General features: G+C 40.7%; 3 protein-coding genes across 3 annotated transcripts in view; all 3 read right to left on the bottom strand.

The window, feature by feature from the left end:
* Nucleotides 1–14,629, bottom strand: part of LOC142345860 (electron transfer flavoprotein-ubiquinone oxidoreductase, mitochondrial-like) — a 326,221-nt gene that overhangs the window by 305,482 nt on the left and 6,110 nt on the right. The window lies entirely within an intron of this gene.
* Nucleotides 401–14,016, bottom strand: LOC142345858 (WD repeat domain phosphoinositide-interacting protein 2-like). The gene is made up of 3 exons (XM_075398280.1): nucleotides 13,499–14,016; nucleotides 2,012–2,193; nucleotides 401–1,576 (listed from the first exon to the last, which is right to left on the bottom strand). Exons 1-3 carry the CDS (start codon nucleotides 13,956–13,958, stop codon nucleotides 545–547), a joined length of 1,674 nt encoding a protein of 557 aa, XP_075254395.1. The 5' UTR covers nucleotides 13,959–14,016; the 3' UTR covers nucleotides 401–544.
* Nucleotides 10,770–11,881, bottom strand: LOC142345906 (uncharacterized). The gene is made up of 2 exons (XM_075398355.1): nucleotides 11,213–11,881; nucleotides 10,770–11,078 (listed from the first exon to the last, which is right to left on the bottom strand). Exons 1-2 carry the CDS (start codon nucleotides 11,879–11,881, stop codon nucleotides 11,076–11,078), a joined length of 672 nt encoding a protein of 223 aa, XP_075254470.1. The 3' UTR covers nucleotides 10,770–11,075.

Raw genomic sequence — 14,629 nt, 5'->3', positions numbered from 1 at the left:
AATCTGCTGGCGAAAATTACGGGAAACCCAGAGTCGAAATACGTTGGTCTTTTGAAGAGCCCAATTCTATTTGAACTATTTGCCTTCCTAGATGTGCATCCAGCAAGGGGTTCGGAGAGTCTTTCGAGAAAGGTAGTCACTTCTACCTCTAGGTTTTCATTAATGCTGTAATCTGAGTAAACAAAAAACCAAGAGAAAATCAATGCTCACATTAGCCGATTAGCAACCGCTACGCTCAGCTCACAACTTACCTTTCGTATGTGCTTAAATATAAACAAACTCGAACAAATAAATTGACTTCACGGCATTAAGGGGCCTAGAAAACTAAAGAACAGGAATCAAGTGGCAATTTGTTTGTGAATGCAGCAACTTCACAGAAACGGGGATTAAACTATGAAAAACCAAACAAGGGGAGAATTTCTTCAGCTGTAGCTGAAAATTCAGTCAAGTTGAATATGAAACGTGCTACGTTTGAAGTTTCAATGCTTTTAACTCACACTAATGTTTGCCAAGGGACATTACAAGATACAGACTCAGTCGTTGCTCAATCATCCGTATGCATAGTCATAGGCGGAAACTCGTTTTCATCGTCAATTTTGATGCCTCCTTTGAACCGGGCAGAGACATCATCAAGACTTCTGTCACCCGAAGGCGACGTTCCTAACATACCGGCATAGGTTACACCTCCCTGATTGGCAGAATTACTGCCTGGTGATGATCCTTGCCTGTCATTCAATGACGAGCCAAATGATCCCACAACAGGCGCTGTGTACGGATATGCTAACGGTGCTCCACTCGGAGCAAATTTTGGATCTCTTTCATCGAACTCCGACCACCTTGCAATCGGAGATGGAGGGATGTCAACACCACCTAGAGGACTCACTGAGTCTTCGGTGGTGACAACGTTGTTTTGAGTAGCAGCATAGTCAAACGATGTGGCCGAGTTCGATCGACTATTAGAAGCACCTGAAACCCTTTTAGAGTTTTCTGATAGCGGACTTGAATTGGAACCTCTTGAGATGTTGTTGTTGGAACCATTCGATTTGCGACTTCCTCCCACACCCAGGCCAGTGCTGCCGTCAATTTTATGCTGCCTTATCAGAGGACATTCACCTGTTGAATCTGATAGATCCACGTTATACATGTAAAGCTGACCAGAGGTGCTAGCAACGACAAGCCGTAAAATTTTATTGATCCATGTCAGAGCACACGTATTAAAGTAGGTGGAATCTTCGGAAAAGAATGGTATCCTGGCTTGAAACGCTGCTCTTCCTTGAGTAAACATCTCCCCTACATTTGTTGGTAAATAGGAAGCACTGTCCAGAATTGCCTGACCGAAATATCCTATCCATGTCCGACTATTTGAATTGTCGTCTAAACTTGGATTTGAGGCCGCACTGTGAGGTCCATTTGAAGCTACTGATTTAGAGTAGCCTCTGCTGGCTGAGGCTGATTCTAGTTTGAATATGTGGATAGTTTCAGTGTTACTGCAACAGGCAAGAAGGAGTGAATCGTTGCTGAACGCCAGAGAATAAATTGTCACACACCGTTTTACTCCACGTCGAAACTCAAACATCTACATAAACACAAATTTCAGTTAAACAAGCATCAAAATCAGATAATTTCACGAATTTTCCTCGAAGGAGCAGAAGATTTTATATCGACTTCTCTATACTTAGCATCATGTTCGAAAATAAGCCCAATATTGACTAGTATTTATTGTGAACTGATATTGAGCAATTTGCAATCGCACCTCGTCTATTAACAAACTGAGAGGTCAGCGGAAGTTCGCTTCTCTTAACACAACAGCACTTATCAATTGCAACCAGTAACAATCAGAGAACTCATTTTCTTTCAGATGGAGATACAATTAAGCATCTTTCACGTTGTAGATGGAAATAAATTTTTGGTCAATTTATAGTTGGAAGCATTAGGCTTCGTTCCCACAAAATTAGTGCACCAAAAGTTTGTTTAATGTTAAATACATAAAATGACGGATTATAAATTGTACCTTATTGCCCTCAGGCATCGAGAAGACCCTGATGACTGTTCCCTTATCAGAGGCAGTGGCTAATCTGTCTCCTGTCCTGTTGAAACTCATTGCAGTTAGAGGGTTGTCATGCGCAGGGATTGTCACCACTGGCACCAGGTGATGTGCGTCAAACACCTGCACTTCACCCATTGTAGAGGAGCCTGTATTAACAATGGAATTACGACTGTTTACTGTTTACCCTCCACCGCTGAAATTCAAACTATCAAACATTCTCCAAAAATTTTAAAATTTTGCAAGAGAGTTTTTGCCGCATAACCATTTGAATTGATTTATAACTGGCATCGATTGGATTCTGCCACCTATTCAATGCGAACAAATAGAGGAAATTATCAGTTCCCTTAAGGCCCCTTTTCACATTATTCCAGGTACATAAAGGAAACTGCTAGTCTGTAAAATCTCCACATCACGTATTTACCAAAAAAAATCCTGAAAAAATAGGCTTTTGAGAAATCAATACAAATACTGAGCCCATAAAGCTAAAGAAATCTCCCAAGAGATGCCCTGCAGTGAAAACAAGCCAGCAATTAAAGAAACTCTTAGTTTGGTGTTTTCCAAGCATTCCATATATCGCCCAAAACAAAACACACGAACTAGTAACCACCGTTGACAAACTTTTCTTATCACGGATGGCACCAACAACTCAGTTGAATAAGAATGACCTCAGACTTGAAGAATTTGACTGTATGACCGATTAGAAATCACAAAATCAAGACGGTACACAATAAATATCAGGAGCAACCACAACAGTAGAACAGCCATCGATAAAATTAGCAAACATGGCGCATAAGCGTATATGCGTAAAATGAAACAAAATAAGAGAAATCTAAACAATAACTGCTGGCAAGCGAAAAGGGGTCAAGCTTTCAAGATAAAGAACTGCCCTTCACACCATGAAATTTTCTCCCCAAAACGGTTTTGGCGGATCGCATTCGTAAGAGAATAGTAAGGCCTAGGGCTCTAACTTAATGTCTTCTGTGCGCTACCTGTTTAACCCGTTTTTGAGGACGAAAAGTAAAATGGGTCAGATGAAAGCGGTCGCGATCAAGCGAAAAATCGCATAAAAAGCATAGCCGGTAGAATACCGGAAACGACTGGAAGCGTCATACATTAAAACCTTTCTCAAATTGACCTTTTCACCTTGAATATTACCAGTAGGTCCCAATTGCTATACATCACAAACAAAGCTATTTAAAATCCAACTTTCGAAAACAGATGTCAACAATCAAAAACGAAGATACCTGCTCGAATAGAAAGCAGTCAAAATTCAAGTCATGACCAAACATGCTTTCTGCTAAAAAAACACAGCCGGTAGAATACCGGAAACGACTCAAAGCGTCGTATATTAATGAATATTACCACACGGTTGTTATCGACACCGAGAAGTTATCAAACTCCGAGGCGAAGCCGAGGTGTTATGATAACTTCGAGGGCGATATCAACCGTGTGGTAATTTTTTTTAACCAAGCCCTGTTGCGATCATTTCAAAATTGAACACAGTCAAAATGAGTGACTTTTTTGAGCAAAAATTCCCTGCGTATATTTTCATGGGTGTGTAAACTCTGGAATAAATGGCTCGAAACTGCAACTGATGAAACACTTTTGAAAGTGTCTTTGGATAGCATTTTTGATACTTTTCCAGGAGCCACACATAACTATTTGAAAATGTTCATTAGTGAAGTCAAAACTAGAATGGTGACGAATTTTCACCAAGAACTTTGTACCACATTGCAGCAACAATTCAAATGTATTTGAAGGACCAATCAAAAGGAAAAAGTTTTTGATAAACTCATGGTTGTTTTTTTAAGGGAAGATGGGTGGGTGGGGAAAGAGGTTGGTGAAAAAGGGGAGAAAAAGTTTGTGAAATCACAAATTATGACTGATCCACACACAATGAACTTCAGGGGGTGCAATTCCTACTCTGAAAAACCTCAAATTTCCAACTCGCACTTGACAAGAGGATGAAAAACTTATCAGCTAGGGGTCTTAATGGGCACCCAAGACAAGCTGATATTGGGATATTGTTTTTCTGGCAACAGAAAACAATGAAATACTTTTTTTGCATCTGTAATTGAGCTCGGTAAAAAAAAAGTGCATTTTCAGAAGCTGAAACCAATTGGACAAATTAAACACAAACAACTGTTGTTCTTTATGTTTAATTTGTCCATTTGTTTTCTACTTTTGTAACTGCTCTTTTTGCCAGAGATATTTGGACGGATTATGTACAAACAACTGTTGTTTTTTGTGCGTTATTTGGCCAAAAGTTTCTTTCATTTTGTAAAAAACTTTCAGATCTCACCACTGATTTTTTTTTCCTAGTATTGTAAAAAAAACATTTTTTTTGTCAGTGAGCGAAGATATGGAGAAACATTTATGGCAACGCAAAATTTTAGGAAAAAACTCTCAGGAAAAAACAATTATTATGGACAGTGTATTGGCAAATTTTTCTGCTTGCGAGGAGGCAAAGAGCAGCATCAACTAGCATGGGGAAATAACCCACAAATTACAAATATTGGAATGGGACAAGAACGCTACATTCGATATGACGAACGCATATCAAAAAATCATAGTGGTAGAATTAGAACTAAAGGCTCGCAGCCAAAACAAGCTTTTATATATCCCACTTTTCAAGAAAACTGTCCTGTTCAAATTGTCCAGTTTTACATGTCCAAAATTCCGTCAAATTATCAAGATTTTATAATCGTATAAATGGTAAAGGAGGCAACCGGTGGTACAACAATCAGCCAATGGGAATCAATTTCTTGAGAAAAATTATGTCCGAAATTGCACGAGCTGCTGGTTGGGATACAAATTTTCTTTGGTCAGGACATGCTATTAGAGCGTCGTCAGTAACAGCGCTCCTTGACGCTGGCCACAGTGAGAGCGAGGTTAAACAAATCTCGGGCCATAAGAGTGATACTGCTCTCAGAGTGTATAAAAGATCCGCTAAAGCAAAGAAACGTATTAGTGCTACATAAGCCGGACCGAGCACTTCTAACTTTAATGGTTTCGAAAGCGATGGTTCCATGGAACTTCAAATGTCCCAACTACCAGACTACGAGTTTATCACCACTCTTTTATCGCCACTGTTTACTTAGTAACAGTGTCGAGAAAAGAGCGTGAGAAACTCGTAGTCTAATGCAGAAGTGTTTTTCCAGTGTCGATCGGGCATTAAAAGTTATTACACTGTCACTTTATTCAACTGCTATTATCGCAACAGGTGTTGATTAAAACCTTTAACCTAAAATCAACTTTTACCGAAATCAAAAATGAGACAGCAAAAATTGTAAAGAGTTGCAAAAAACGCATACACAATTCTTAATTCAATGAAAGGGTATGGAGGGGGTTAGGTTGGGGTAGGGTGCTAGGTGCGGTTTGGCGTTACGTGGGGGGAGGGGTACATGGCGTGGGGTGTATTGCGGGGGGTAGGTTTGGGGTTAAGTTGGGAGAGGGGAGCGGTGGTGGGCGGGGGTTACGGGGGGGGGGGGGGGGGGGGGTGGGGGTGTGGTTACGTGGGGGGTGTGGTTACGTGGGGGGTGTGGGTTACGTTGGGGGGGGGGGGGTAGGAGGCGGTACGCGGTGTGGGGAGGAGGTGATACGTGGTGTATGTGCGTGTGGGGGGAGGGTTCGGGTACATGGGGGAAGGCTACATTTTGGAGGGGGTTAGGAAGTGGTTAAATGGAATCAAAATTTCGCAAATTGACCTCTTCGACATGAATATCACCAGTAGTTCCGAATTGCTATACATTAAAGACAGCTATTGTTAAAGTCCAATGTTCAGGAAACAGAAAACAACAATCAAAAACGGAGGTAAATTTCTCGAATAGAAAGAAGTCAAAATTCAAGTCATGAACAAATTTGCGTCCGCTAAAAAACCTGTTGAATCTCACTACTCGTCTGAGTCGTAGAAACCTGTTGAACACCAATACTCCTCTAAGAGTCGTAAAAAGACCAAAGGACTAATATAATTGCTACAAATTTTACTTGAGAGCAATTAATCACTAAACTGAACCATTTGTTAGATTAATGTATGCCCAATTGGAGAGCCGATAAATTTTGACATTAATAAGACTAATTGACAAGAAACATATCTGCACAAAAAACAATGAGCGAAATCAAATAGTTAGTTAATGGAAAAAAATAGAGTCAAAGTTGAATAACAATCAACTAACGGGGGGCGAGTTGCTCTCAAACATGTTGGCTTCGTCAGTAGCCAGCCACGGTTTAGAGAGGCTATCTTTAGCTTAATTGGATGGGCGTGGCGTGAGCGCAGCGGGGGGAGGTAAAGCGGGGGACTAATGAGGGTGGGACAACGGTGCGAGGGGGTCTTTGGCTGCACGGGGACCTTACGACATGAACGATATGCAGGGGTAGATTATGGGGGGGCTGATGTGGGGGGTTAAATTCCAAGCACCGTCCTTCACACCAGCAGTATAAGTCTCCAAAACAGTTTGTAAATCGCATAGTTGGAGACTAGTGAGCTGGAAGGCTCCAAGAGAACTTAATGCCCGCTGGGTGCTACCTGTTTACCCGCTTTTGAGGACGAAAAGTCAAATGGGTCAGACGAAAAACCGGTCCAGCGAAAAATTCTATCAACAAGACTAATATAAATGTTACAAACTTCGTTTGAGAGCAATTAAAAACATTTCCTGTAAAACAAAACCCTCCAAAAACTACTAAAGTTCGCTACAATACAAAACGGAGACAAAACTTCAAAATAATGAAAGTAAGGAACGAGACTTCAATAAAAACAAATTAGGGGCAAAACTAATAACTCAAAGAAAATTTCATGATAACGATTCGCGAAAGCCGATATGGTTTGAAATTAAGTAGACTTAGTTAGAACAGCAACACATCGAAAGACAACAATTAAGGCCACAACTAAGTTCACCAGCAAATTTTGTAAATAAATAGCCTCAGAGTCATATGAATCAGTACATGTCAAATTGAGGCTTCAAACAGGTACAACTCTGCACCATTAGAACATATGTATTACGTTTAAAGCGAAAACATATTGCATAGAAAGACCCTACGACTAATATAAATACTAAACTTCGTTTGAGAGCAATTAAATACGAGCAACTGGTTCTTTAGGTATTTTCAATTTTTGTAAGCCATTTCTAAAGGAACACATTCATTGTTGACTTTCGAAGACTACGTTTGTTAGGAACTTGAGTAGTATATATAGCTGTATAGTAACCTCTACGGGGGGGGGGGGGGGGACATTTTGACAAAAAATCACTTTTCCGAATCGGAGAAGAGATTTTTCTGTCAAAAAGTCCAAAAGTCCCCCCCCGTAGAGTTTACTACACAGCTATAGTTGAGAATTGATTTTTCAGCTGCACAATTGATTTAGCTGTAGACAATTGATTAAGCTGTGTAAAAATTACTACGGGGGACATTACATGCTTCAGGATAGGCAATAACATATGAGGAAGGATAGGGGGGACAAGGGGGACACTTCATACAGCAACTATAAACATATCCAGTTACATCATTGGAGATGAGAGATCGAGCATGAATGGATGAGTCATCAACAAAAATCCAGACCAATCAGGTTTTGCAGCACTAAATTATATTTACAGCACTAAATTATTTGAGCCATTCATTTTTGTATTAGAAATTGTCTACAGCAGTAACCCCCTCAATGACTAGCCGAGTTGTGAAGGATGAAATTGATGGTGGCGTGACCAATTTAGTTTTCGACGAAGGTAATAAAGAGAGACCACCATGGCGTTGCTGTTCTAATACTGTAGTTCCGCGATCGGAGGTAATATTTTTCGTCCAAGTCGGCATCATTGTGCTGATAAGCCCCTGCTTTGCTATGCTCTTTTTGATATCAGAGAGTAGTGAAGAAAAGTCAATTTGGATAGCACTGCTTTTGAGTCTAGTTGGTTATATTTTGCCAAATCCCAAACTATGAACAAAGTTATTCTTACAAACGATAGAATCTTCATAGCAGTTGTAGGCCCGAGTGGTTCCGGGAAAACCGACCTAATTTTCAACATGTTGCAAAGCTCACTGTTTTAGCCAAGATTTAGCCTGCTGGTTGCCTAAGCGAGTTTTAACTTGAATATTTAAAGAGTATTGGTGAAAAATATTTTGTGTACTGGGTCTTAAGCTACGTCCTAGAGCAGTGTGGGAAGCAGAAGGGTGAGCGGAACGGAGAGCAATCCAGGGAGAGCATGACGGAGAGCGAGGAGGGAGCAGGGCGATAGATCAAAGCTGGGAGCGAGGGTAGAGCAGAACGGAGAGCAAAGCTGAGAGCAAGTAGGGAGCAGGATGGGTATGGGAGCAGAAGCTGGGAGCAAGTGGGGAAAGAAAACGATGCTATGGTTAGTTCTGTTTAAACTTTCTGTCTTTTTCGCGGCAACCTTTTTTCTAAATCTTTTTCCAATCTTCTCGGAAGGGATTATTCTTTCCACTTCATTAGATGCTGCTCTTATTTGTACAATTAATTGTTCATGATTTCTATATTTTGGGTAATTTATTATAAAGTCTTGTCTGGAGAAACAAGTATTGAGATAAACAGTCTAAAGAGTAGCAGGAACTGTACTCGCCTGACGCCAGTAAACTCTTTGCCTTCCTGACTTTGGCAACCCCAATGATCAGGAAGCGGACCTTGTTGGTTTAGAGAAACCCTATTGCGAAAATTAGACGACAACAGTTGAGAAACTTTTAACACGCACCACCATACACAAACACTCACTGAGCTCACTTAGACACTTAGATCAGTTGTAGGGTAGAGTATGACAGATTGCTACAATCAACACAGATGATCTACGGAGGTAACTATGAACTTGTGCTTTTCGCGTCTCTATACCATGACAACGAGGAAAAAACGCTTTTCTCCTGATTCTCAACTAACTTGACAGTGAGGTTTGTACAACTCCGTGGATTATAGTAGTAGTAGTAGTAGTAGTAAAGGCTTTAGGATTTAAACATAAATAAATCCAAGGGTTTGTTAGACCCACATGAGTTCAGTCCAAAGGTAGTTTTAATTTAGTCTAGTTTTTTCCAGTTATTGCAGTGGTCACATTTGCAAACAATTCGCCAAGTGCATTTGTCCCTCTTGTCATATTTTCTCAGAAAGTAGTCCCAGTAGATTTTGGAGATGGTGTCTTTATTGAGATATTTTCCGTAGCTGGTGTACACTCTGATAATAATATTGTATAATAATTTTGTACGATGGAAGAAGTTTTCATCGGTTTTGTAGAGTCGATTCGTTCCGATCGTCAGTTCTCCTCTTGTATGCTGTCGAGTTTTATCTTCGGTGACTCTAGGTAGATCAACAACAACGTCGTATTCGTTTCTATCCAATGATATCAGAAGCAGGAGATTGTGCATTTCGACATATAAGCTGAGAGGCAGCAGCTTTAGCTGTAGAAGTCGATCTTTGTATTCAAAACTTGCATTCAGTATCCACTTGGTAGCAATTTCCTGCACCCTTTCAAACTTCGCAAGATTCGACTTGTTCGGCTGCCATGCTTGAGAGCAGTAGGTCAGGACTGGCACAACGTAACCAACGTAAGAATTTAGCTTACTGTTTCGCGTGCTGTTTGTAGACAGGTTTCGTTTCAGTTGGAACAGTGCACTTAATCCCTTCTTCGTTCTCGTGGTACAGTTATCGTTCCACGTGAGATTTGAGGTGATCCATAGTCCTAGGTCGCGCTGAAGATTCGTCGGTTCAATTTCAAGGTTGTCTATTGCTGCTGTCAAAGTGCCTTTTATGTTGAGGAGCTTGCATTTAGAGGTGTTCAGTTGCATTTTGTTTTCGGAGCACCAATTCTGTATAGTCATGGCACCAATCGTGAGTTGGCTCTGAGTCAGTGCAATTATCTTGAAATCATCGGCATATCCAAAACTTTCACAATTTGACACTGAAGCTGGTAGATCATTTATGAACAGCAGAAAGAGCAGTGGTCCGAGAATGGAGCCTTGTGGAACTCCACTGCTGACACTTACTGGAGTGGATGTTTCCGCATTTATTTTAACATTTTGCTCCCTGACGCTCAAGTAGGAGCTTATGAGTTGCAACAACTTTCCGCCAATGTCAAAGGACTGGAGTTTCAGTATAAGCAAGTCATGCGGTACTTTATCGAAGGCCTTAGCAAAGTCGAGATACAGAATTGTCAGGTTGTCTACTGTGGGGTCATCGTACTTTTGGTAAATTGAATCAAGGTAGACCAACAATTGTACCACTGCTGACCTATTTTTTCGGAATCCATATTGGTTTTCGTGTAGGCGGTGTTGGCAAAACTTGTATAGTGTGTTGAAGATGAGACGCTCAAGGACTTTTGACACACAGCAGAGTAAACTAAGCGGTCGATAACAAGTAGTGTCTGATTTGTTTCCCCCTTTGAACACTGGCGTAACTTGACTGATTTTCCAGTATCTGGGGAAGATTCCTTTATTCGAGATTGTTTGGAATAGGAGGAGGAGTGACTTGCTGAGTGAGAAGGCGCACTTTTTTAAAACAATGTTTCCGATGTTGTCAGGTCCCGTAGACTTGTTCAGAGTTAAGTGTTCCAATATGTGCTCGATTTCTGTTTCGGAGAAAAGGAGACTATTGAGGCCTCTGTTCTCAAAAGTTATGCAGTGATGTTGCTTCTCGTTGAAAACACTTTGGAAAAACTGATTGAATAATTTGGCCTTTTTTTGGTCAGTTTCGGCTTTTTGAGTGGACAGAGTGACGACAGGAGGAACGTTTGGTGACTTGCGAACACAACGTAGGTACTTCTGGATGTTGCTGAACTGTCGACTTTGAAAGATTTCGGTTTCAAACATTTTCAAATCTTCATTTGTGGCTTCTTTTATTTGACGCTCCATTTTCTTCAACTTCAGGAGTTTTGACAAGACCGGAGAGACCCATTGCTTCTTTTTTGTAGCTAACTTCTTCATCAGGTGTGAGGTACGGCTGGATACCCAAGGTGGAAGCGTTGACCTGTGTCTTGTAACTTTCGGAATGAAATGATCGATGAGGCTGAAGATCCATTCGTACCATTTTTTGACAAGGAAATCGAGATTACTGAAACAGTAAGGGTTGAAAGGACTGTCTACTATAGCCTTATTCAATTCGTCCCAATCCGCTTTCTTAAAGGCATATTTGACTTGATGAAGAATGTATAGTTCGCTATGGAATGCGTTTACTGTAACACTGACCGGTAGATGATCAGCACATGGCTTGCCGTTTAGTGCGTAACAGTTGTAAAGATCGGTGTCAAGATCAGTTTTGACAATCTGGTCAGGGTTGTTGGCCAGAATGACGTCTAACTGAAGATTTGAGTAGTTCAGGAAATTGTATTCCGAAAGAGCATCCAGAACAGCGTTTTCACACTCGGAATTGGAGCTCATGTTGTTCCAGTCTGTTTTGGAGAAGTTGATGTCTCCACAAATGAACACGCCTTGGTAGCCTATTCTTTTAGCATGATTTGATATTTTGGAGAGCAGAATTTCTAACTGTTGCGGCGACCAGGTGTAGTCGCTGTCTGATGGGGGGCTGTACAAACAGCATATGAGAGTCGGCTGTGGTTTTGTTTGTACACTAATCACCACAAAATCCTCAAGATGTAGGTCAATCAAAATTTGTTCGTGCATAATAGTCGATCTGATTGCTATAAGTACGCCACCGTGTTTCGTTTCGTGTTCGCATGGTATTCTGTCATTTCGGTAGATCGTGTATGCAGGTAGGAAGAGCGAATAGTTTTGAACATCAGGAGTCAGCCATGTTTCAGTGAGGCATAAAATGTCATAGCTTCGCGTTGACAAGCAGTCTGAGAACTTCAGGCGACGCTCAAATTTCATCAGACTCCTTACATTGAACGAAAGCATTTCGAGTGTGTATAGTCACCAGTTGATACCAGTATTCTCTTTTTGTGCGTTTTCAAAGACAACCCAGTTGTCTCCAACTTTATGCTCCACCTTGAGATTTCTAATACGAACTTGCCTGCTATTGTAATTATGATTGTCAATGAGATCACGGCGAATGCGCAGACATTCATTTTCTTTTTTCGCGTCCGTTGCAGACAGCTCAGGACTTATGAAGATTGGTTGTTCGTAGGCCTTTAGCAGGTGAGCTGATTTCAGAATCAGGTCTTTACTTATGATGTTTTCCATGCAAACAAGTATAGTGCGTGCCCCTTTTTTGTCAGGGTCAAATTTACCGAGACGATGAATTTTGCTCATGCGTTTGTCTTTGATTTTCAAGAAGTCTAGGATTTGCTCAACCGATTCGATGTCGGAATGCATACGCTCGTCTGGTGTTTTGGTTCTACTCTCAGGTATACCTCTTATTCGAATTCCCAGACCAGGAATGTTGTTTGCATTTGACACGTCGCGAATTGTGCTACCGGGCAGTTTTCCAACAGCTTGTGCATAACTCTTGGGAGCAGTTGACTTTAATTCGGTCAAGTCTTTCTTTACATTTTCGATCATTGCATTTGAGTTTTCAATGATTTGCTGGAACTTTTTCATTTGTTCTCGGAGGTCTGTTAGATCGTCTTCCAATTTCGACTGTTCAGCAGGTTTTAAGATGGACTTATGTGTCTTATTTTCACTGCATTCGTTACAGATGTGAAGCAGATTTGCTTCTAACTTGACAAGGACTTCAATACTGGACTGTTCGAAGCCTGTGCAGTCGGGTGTCATGTGCATTGCTTTGCTGCAGTAGGCACATGAGAATTTTGCTTCCTTCTTTGCAATCTTGTGATTGCAAGATTGGCACGTGATAACTCTTGAGGACATCTTGGCTAGCACATGCAAAAGATTTTGATTTGTCTTAACGGATTGTTGATGAATAACTTAATAGGCAGTGTCGGTAACACACACTCACTTAAGAGGCGGTCACGTGAAACTGAAAACTTAACTCTGAAAAATATAGCTTTTCTGACAACTCAAACTCACTTAAGAGACGGTCACATGAAAAGTTTAATTTTCAGAGAACAGATGCAGGACAGAATAGAAAAGAAAAGAAAACTGCTTAGAAAAAGCCTTTCGGTAACACGAACTCACTTAAGAGACGGTCACGTGAAAGACTGCTCAAAAAGAAAAGAAAAAGCCTTTCGGTAACACGAACTCACTTAAGAGACGGTCACGTGAAAGACTAAGAGTAAGCAGCTAAAACTTTTCAGGAGTTTTGAATAGTGATTGTGAGTCCACTGTTTTCGGGCGATTGTTGTCTCTGTCTTGTAATCCGTCGTCTCAGTGACAGGTTTCAGTGACAGGACTCCTTATATTCCTTTTTTACATAAAAATTTTGATAGAACAACCTGGTAACAGAACCAGAAAGTACTATATAACAGAACAGATATAACATAAGTACTGTCGACTGATTCAGTGTTTTGTCCCTCGTGCGCCTTCACTTACAACAACCCAAAGTGATTTGCCGTTACAGTTCACTATATCAAGACAAAACAAGGGTCAGAACTTGTTAAGCAGAGGAAATCTTACCCGGATAAGCAAGGTAGCCACAGTCATCTGACGAACACAGAGTGCACACACCTCTTGGGTTATCTGGAGTCTCCTTTATTGTGTGCACAACTTTCATATCTTTAATATTGTGAATATATAAGCTGTCAACTAAGCACACGACTAATCTTTTCCTGTTTAGTTTCACGGATAATACTCTGTTCGGATAAGAGTAATTGCATATTTCAGTCCCTTTTTTAAAGTGACAGAGACTCAAACGTCTGGGTGTGTTTTGGCTGACAGTTACAACCAAACTCGAAAGGTAAAGACGTTCTACTATGACAACGTTAGTAAGAGTTCCTTCGTAAAATGTTTCGTCGAGCTTCTCAATGTTGCTCAGAGAAAACAATTTGAACCCGGAATTGCATCCAACACAAAGCGCTGAGTGGTCCTGGTTGAAAGTCACATAACGGACAGCGTCTTCTCCTCTGGCCGAAAGCATTGTGCAATTCAACTTAGTTCATTTGAGACACTAAAACGATAGCAAAATTTAGGAGAACCATTTAGTTATCACGCTGCACTCCCCCCCCCCCCCCCACTAAATAAATTTATGAAGAGGGTTTACAAAGCGAAAGACAAAATTAGAAAATTAGTCACATTTAGTTTAGTTAAAGGTTTCAAATTTTAGGCCTCCGGGTCTGTCGATCACTTTTCTATCGGGGGTCATTTTCACATCAAATGAGCCTCCTCAACCTCATCATTGTTAGCTTAAAAAAAGAGTAAAAAGTTGATATGAAATTGTTTTTCGGGTCTTTCCCATTATAGCCCCCCATGAAATTACAGCCCCCCCCCCCATTATGGTATATTTACCATGATTGGGGGCTATAGGTTATCTGACCACTAAGCTGGGGGGCTATAATGGGAAAGACCCCGTTTTTCCAATAAATTTCATCGACAGGAGTTAAAAACTATTTGAGTTAAATATTGACAAATGGGCATAAATACAAAATACAGTAAAGTGTCTTGATTATCCATTTACATTCTCGAATATTGATTGTTCATTCCCAGAACATTTTTTCGCATGAAGGTGCTGCAAAAGGATATACCATGCCATAAGCAATGTAGGGCAGCCACCATTCTGTTGATCATAATAATTGACTATAGAGATGCATT

Source organism: Convolutriloba macropyga, chromosome 9, assembly GCF_964194025.1.
Source record: "Convolutriloba macropyga chromosome 9, txConMacr16.3, whole genome shotgun sequence".
NCBI classification, from domain to species: domain Eukaryota; kingdom Metazoa; phylum Xenacoelomorpha; order Acoela; family Convolutidae; genus Convolutriloba; species Convolutriloba macropyga.
Note: the sequence above shows the minus strand (reverse complement) of the source record. Positions and strands in the feature narration are given on the sequence as shown.

Coding starts and splice junctions, on each gene's coding strand:
- LOC142345906 (XM_075398355.1), bottom strand. CDS start 11,881: ATGCTTTCGTTCAATGTAAGGAGTCTGATGAAATTTGAGCGTCGCCTG.
- LOC142345858 (XM_075398280.1), bottom strand. CDS start 13,958: ATGCTTTCGGCCAGAGGAGAAGACGCTGTCCGTTATGTGACTTTCAAC. Junction 2,194..13,498: donor TGGCTACCTTGCTTATCCGG/GTAAGATTTCCT, acceptor TTGTTAATACAG/GCTCCTCTACAATGGGTGAA. Junction 1,577..2,011: donor CGATGCCTGAGGGCAATAAG/GTACAATTTATA, acceptor GTGTTTATGTAG/ATGTTTGAGTTTCGACGTGG.